Raw genomic sequence first — 6478 nt, 5'->3', positions numbered from 1 at the left:
GTAGGGTGGGGTGGGGTGGTAAGGTGGTGGTGGTGGTGCAGCATTCAATATCTTTGAATAAGCAGGAGTCATGTGCAGTGTGGTGATATGAGATAACAGTTAGGTTCAGAGGTGACATCTTTTATCATTTGTTTGTTTGAGTCATTGGAATGTGGCCATGCTGGAGCACCAGCCTGAAGGATTTAGCCTGAATAAATGAAACCATCTTTTTTTTTTAAAGCTTAGTACTCATTCTAATCGGTTTCATTTGCTGAAACTGCAAAGATACAGGGATGTAAACAAACCAACACTGGTTGTCAAGCAGTGGTAGGGAGACAAACTCAAAGACATGTACACACATACACACACACATACATACATACATACATGATGGGCTTCTACAGAGTTTCCATCTATCAAATCTACTCATAAGACACTGGTCAACTCAGGGCTATAGCAGAAGACACTTAAGGTATTAAGCCTTGGGATTAAACCCGTAACCATGTGATAGCAAAGCAAGTTTCTTAACTACATAAACATGTCCATGCCTATATATGATGATGATGATCATCATCATTGTTTAACGTCTGTTTTCCATGCTGGCATGGGTTGGACGGTTTGACTGAGGCCTGGAGAGCCAGCGGCTGCACCAGGTTCCAATCTGATCTGGCAATGTTTCTACAGCTGGATGCCCTTCCTAACGCCAACCACTCCGAGAGTGTAGTAGGTGCTTTTTACAAGCCACTGGCACAAGAGCCAGTCTGGCGGGCCTGGCATCGATCACATTTGGATAGTGATTTTTATGTGCCACCGGCACGAGAGCCAGTCAGTGGGTACTGAACCCCAAATGTAATTGGTTGAACTATATATATGTTCAATCTCATGTGGACGTCTCGTGTATAGTTCTGCAAATTATATTGCGAAGACAATCATACTGAAGTGTTGCAGACAATTACGTAAGTCGTTAACAACGAAACTGGTCTATAATTAATCTTTATATTTTGTATCTTTTCATTTGTCTTGCTTGCTTACATTCTGGTGTTTGCTGAATTTTCTTGAGAACAATCTTTTCTTAGTGGTCAGACCGTAGGTAGTCTTCTTCTAGCAAAAGGGATGTCTACTTAGTGGTCATCCCTCTTATGGTGATGGTGGGGGGAGGAAACACCGATACACAAATACATACATATATGATGGGCTTCTTTCAGTTTCTGTCTACCAAATCTACTCACAAGGCTTTGGTTGGCCTGAGGCTATAGTAGAAGACACTTGCTGAAGGTTCCACGCAGTGGGACTGAACCCGGAATCACGTGGTTGGGAAGAAAGCTTCTTACCACACAGCCACACCTGCACCTATATATGCCCCAGTATGACCACAACCTTTGGGCTGAAACACATACACGTATGTGTGCGTGCGCTATCTACTAACTTTGGTCATGGTGAGAGACCTTTTTTTTACCTTTTTGAAAATTGCAGTGGGGTTTGGGACAAAAAGGGTTGAGAAATACTAGAGATAAGGGGTTAGAGATGTGTATCTTAGAGAGGTATAGGATGAATTGTCTGTGGTGTTACACTAAAAGATGTTGAACAATACACAGGATGGACCAGTCCAAGAATGTTGCTAAATAGTAAAGTCCATGGATGTGACTGATTGGCAGACAGGACAGATATATATCAATCTGTACTCTAAGAGACAGAGAGAGATTCATTGTATGACCTCATACACACACATGTACAATTAAATGTTTTTCTCTTTTAATCAACGATCTATTACAATATGCAATTTAATTGAGTAATTATAAAACTGTTGTTGTTGTTGTTTAGCACCTGGTCATCCGTGGTTCAGTAGGTCTACGATCAAAGGACGTGACGATTCCGTCATTTTTCTATCTGCATGGAACCCACGATTATAAAATTTCACGAATCTTTTTCTAATATAGCTGAAGGTGTGATTTGAGGAAGATTTGATTGCTATTTCTAGCAGGTTGAGTGACCATGTAGACATTTCCTCGTTGACTCATGTAGAATATTGACTTCAAATTTTGGCACGAGAGCAACCACTTCAGAAGAAGGGATAAGTCAAATACATTGAATCCAATATTCAACTGGTACTTATTTTACCGATTCCGAAAAGATGAAAATGAAAAGTCGATCACGAAAGAAATTGAACTCAGAACATAACGACGGACGAAATGCCGCCAAGCATTTTGCCAGCGTGCTTGCGATTCCGTCAGCAGACGGCTACACTCATGCAAAATATTGTTGTACGACACTGTAAAAAGCTGGTAATGACCGAAAACAATAGCTTAGAGGTGGATGACATTTCAAGCAATGAGCCCTTATCTACTAAATGAAACGCGAACTGTTTTCATGCGTCATGTTAATTAACAGATAAAAATAGAAAGCCGAGTTACAAGTTGGGATGCGAGTTTCTGATATTATGCAAATAATTTTAACTGACACAAATGATACGGTCCTTGTCAAATATGTTCTCACACAAGTGTTAATTATCACAGTTCAACTGTTTTTCCTTATTAAATTCTATATCTTTTACTGTTAGCTATATTAACACGCCCTTAATTGACAACACGCGGTCACAGACTTTCGAATCTCATTTTCCTTTTAATTATTTTTTTAAAGGTTTCGTCAGAGAAAAGGTTACAGTGTTCGTGATCCTTTTCATGTTCTCTGTGTAAGATAGAAAGCAAAAGAAGAATTTATCGCCAAAGCAGAGATCCAGCTCGAATGCTTAAAGTCAAAATCTCGGAAATATTTATGTAAAATATTGAAAGTGAAGACGAGTGAAAACTATTTTGATAGAATTCTCGTATAAACAGAAGGGTATACGGCCGAATCACACAGCTTTTGGGCAAATTTCCAACAATGAAATGTAATTTGAAAACGATATTAAATTAATTTGTAACTCTAGGATGTTACAACTAAAATATATAAAAGTAGTAACGAGTATTGTAACATTAAAAAAAAACTATTCTTTTTTTTGTATAATTAAATACATCTTGGGTCAACAAAATGCTTGGTTTAAAATCAGAAACACCTGTAAGAAAACACGTATACAAATACTTGAAAACAAATTTTGATAATCTAGTTACTTATAGTTCGAAAAATGCGCGTATTTGAAAAGTAAGGAAGTGTAACGCACAATTGAGTGAGTTCATTCTGACAATGAATTGTCAGGCTAACAGGACACGTGTTACACACAATACGGTGCCTGGGTGTATACAAAGTAATTACCACAGAGATGCAAGTCATCTTTGAAACAACGTAATTACCTCAATTCTGATTCTGTTGAACTTCAGCTTAACCAAAGCCACGAGGAATAAACTTTGATAGACGGAAAACATGTAGAAGTTCCGTATTTACTACAGTTCATATTTACTGTTAGGTAAGGTATTAGCCTTAAGTTAATCTCCGTTTTAACTACTATAACTGGCTGTAAGGATAACCTTGGCCTACAAGCCTAGGGAGGCCCTGATAAAGTGTCAGGGGCGCCCGTTACTAATTAAATCATAAAACAATAATAATTATTATGGTTTCTGATTTCAGCACAAGGCCAGCAATTTTGAGAGGTGGATTTAAGTCGATTTCATCGATCGAATGATTGATACTTTATTTTATAGGACCTAGAGGGATGAAAGGTAAAGTTGATCTCGGCGTGACAGAGTCGAAAGAAATACCGCAAAAAATTTTATTTCGACGCGATGATAATAATTCTTTCAGAATTTTTGCACAAGGCCAGCAGTTCTGAGGCAAAGTGGAAGCTGTTTACATTGGCCCCAGTGCTTAACTGGAACTTTATTTTATCAACCCCGAAAGAATGAAAAACTAAGTAGACCCCGACCATATTTGAACTCAGAATATAGAGAACCGGAACAAACGCCGTTAAACATTTTGTCCGACGCGCCAACGATTCAATAAAAGAAAAAAAATTATAATTGGCACAAGGTCAGCAATTTTGAGGAGGGAAAAATCGATTATATCGATCCCAGCACTCAAAGTGTACTTATTTTATCGCCTCCAAAAGAATGTAAGGCAAAGTCGATCTCGGTGGAATTTGAACTCAGAATATAAAAGAACCGGAAGAAATGCCGCCAATCATTCTGTCCGACGCGTTAGCGATTCAATGATGATGATAAAAATGATAATCTTAATAACTGACAAGGTGGGGTGCTAGAGGCCGGAATAGTTCCCAAAGATATCGACCACTAGATAGACTTATTTGGTAAAGAGCCGCAGCTAGTCGACAGCATCATCAGACATAATATCGCACCTCGGAGCCGGTGTCCGTGTAACAGACTTCACTGTGCCCATCGTAAAACGATTTCTCATTCATCACTCATTTAAGAAACTGGAAATATTAATTTACTCCGCAGATATTTTTCGGAGTTAAACTAGATTTAAGCATAAAATTCTGTATGGCTTAAAAGATTTATTTTTTCGTTTATTACGAAATAACAATAATCCTTGTAGCACTTTTTAAAAAGATATTTTCTTAATTAAAAAAATATGCCAAGGTTCATAACAGAAAGGTACTCTTGAAATCTGACACTGGATTTTACGTTCTAAAATATATTTAACCTTGTTCAATGTTTTTGTTACATAACTGAGATAGAAAAAAATTTTTTTAAAGAAAAAGAAAAAGCTCGTCCAAATGGAATAAAATAATATTTAAAATGATAAAGAAAACAAAAATATTGTACTTACATGTTTTGAAAGAAATATTCGGGTCGTTGGTGCCATAAATTTTCAACATTGGCACATAAATGATTCCATATGAGTTCAGAATCCCAAATACTAAACCATTAACCCAAAGTGATGCAATACATACGACCCAACCCCAGCCCCCATCTGGGGGAACAAATCCAGGTTCCTCCCGATTAGGCCTTATATAAGGTTCACCCCGCTTTTTCTGGTTATCACAGTCTTTTGGTTTTAAATCGCTGGTCATAATTACTGTTTTTATATAATATCGAAATAAAGGGTCTAGTTCAGTAATTCACCGATTGTCAGATTCTTAGAAGCCACTAGAATCATTACAGAAAAAATATGTATAAAATATAAGGGTTTTTTTTTTTTTTGAGAAGGAGATTATTTTAAATATTACTATTAAAAGAGTCTTAAAAGGTGTCAAAAATTGTAGAATATTATATTTGTTTATCGTGGTTCGAATCAGCAGTGAGTTGAAGTCGTTGTTCTCTGATATTGCTACACATCTATGGTTGGTAATATCTCCAATAACGGTAGAATCATTTTATCACCTTAAAAGAAAGAAGAAAAAGGATTATTAGAAAACTTGTATGGTTATATCGGAACTTTTAAGAGATAATCTTTAAATAAAAAGTATTTTAAAAGAAACTATCTGAGATAATAAAGTCTAGAAGTTCGATCGCACAGCGACGATTTGGCGATAAAATATATGGTTGATTGGAAACTGGGAGAGATTTTAAAGAAGAAATATTAAAGAATATTAAAGAAATAAAAAAAAATTGAAACGTATCTAAAAATTTATAATAGATTAAACAAAAGAAATAACTAAACACGAATTATGAAGTAACTTATGAATGGAGAAAGAGCGAAATACATGAATAAAATTTCATTCATAAAACATTCTTTTTTCTCTCTGTTTTTGAGTTAAATTTTGTTTTTACACAAATCGGCAGAAAATCATGACCATATGTCCAGAAAGGTGGAACAATTTTCTCTGCCGCCGTACATTTTTAAAAGAAGGTAATTAAACAAAAGATGTAAGTATTCTCCTTTATCAGCGATACCAACTTTCACACCCTGCAAGAAGTAGTGATTTCTAAATCCTCCTCATAACTAAATCTTACGCAACAATTTCAAATTCGGGTTTATGTTATCCCTAGTTCTATATATTTCCTGTTCTCCTCACCTGCTAAATAGAATCTTTCTGAAGCCGGCAATATGTTTCTCGTTTTAAATAGTCGTAAAGAAATCCTCTATAGTTTCACTCCATCTGTCTATCATCTCCCTGCAACAGAGCGATGCCAACTCCGTCATCTGAAGCGCAACAACCACTTTACTCCTACTCCTCCTCCTACTCCTTCTTCCTCCTACCCCTCCGCCTTCCTCTCAATTAATTATACCCCCCCCCCTTCTTTCCTCTAGCTTCCTCCACTCTTTCTTCTATCTATCTTTTTCGCCATTTTTCACGCTCTCGTTCTCTACCTCTCTCCGTCTTTGTCTCATTCCTCCTCTCTCTTTCCCTTTCATTTCCCCCCTTCTCTCTTTAAATAGCTATTTATCTTCCTCCTTTCGCTCTATTTCTCTCTCTCTCTCTCACACTTTTGCCTTTTATCTTATTCTTTGTTTTCCTACTTTCTTCATTCCTTTTACTCTCACGCTTTCTCTCATTTCTTTCTTTCTATTTTATCATTTTCCCCTTCCCTTCCCATGTTTCCCCATTTCTCCTTATTTAAATATAAACCCTTTCTTTTCCTAGTCTCTTCTTTTCCTCTACATC

General features: G+C 36.7%; 1 protein-coding gene across 2 annotated transcripts in view; it reads right to left on the bottom strand.

The window, feature by feature from the left end:
• Positions 1-6088, bottom strand: part of LOC106877820 (monocarboxylate transporter 10) — a 28963-nt gene extending 22875 nt beyond the window's left edge. Inside the window, exons 1-2 of one of the 2 annotated variants that reach the window (XM_014926837.2) lie at positions 5888-6088; positions 4699-5252 (exon numbers count right to left, since the gene is read on the bottom strand). In XM_014926837.2, the coding sequence (XP_014782323.1) occupies positions 4699-4942 (244 nt within the window). In that variant the 5' untranslated portion in view covers positions 4943-5252; positions 5888-6088. The remainder of the gene's footprint in view (positions 1-4698; positions 5253-5887) is intronic. The other variant, XM_014926838.2, reaches the window with a different exon arrangement.
• Between the last annotated feature and the right edge of the window lie 390 nt (positions 6089-6478).

Source organism: Octopus bimaculoides, chromosome 19, assembly GCF_001194135.2.
Source record: "Octopus bimaculoides isolate UCB-OBI-ISO-001 chromosome 19, ASM119413v2, whole genome shotgun sequence".
Classification (NCBI taxonomy): Eukaryota; Metazoa; Mollusca; class Cephalopoda; order Octopoda; family Octopodidae; genus Octopus; species Octopus bimaculoides.
This window is presented reverse-complemented; position numbering and strand designations above follow the sequence as displayed.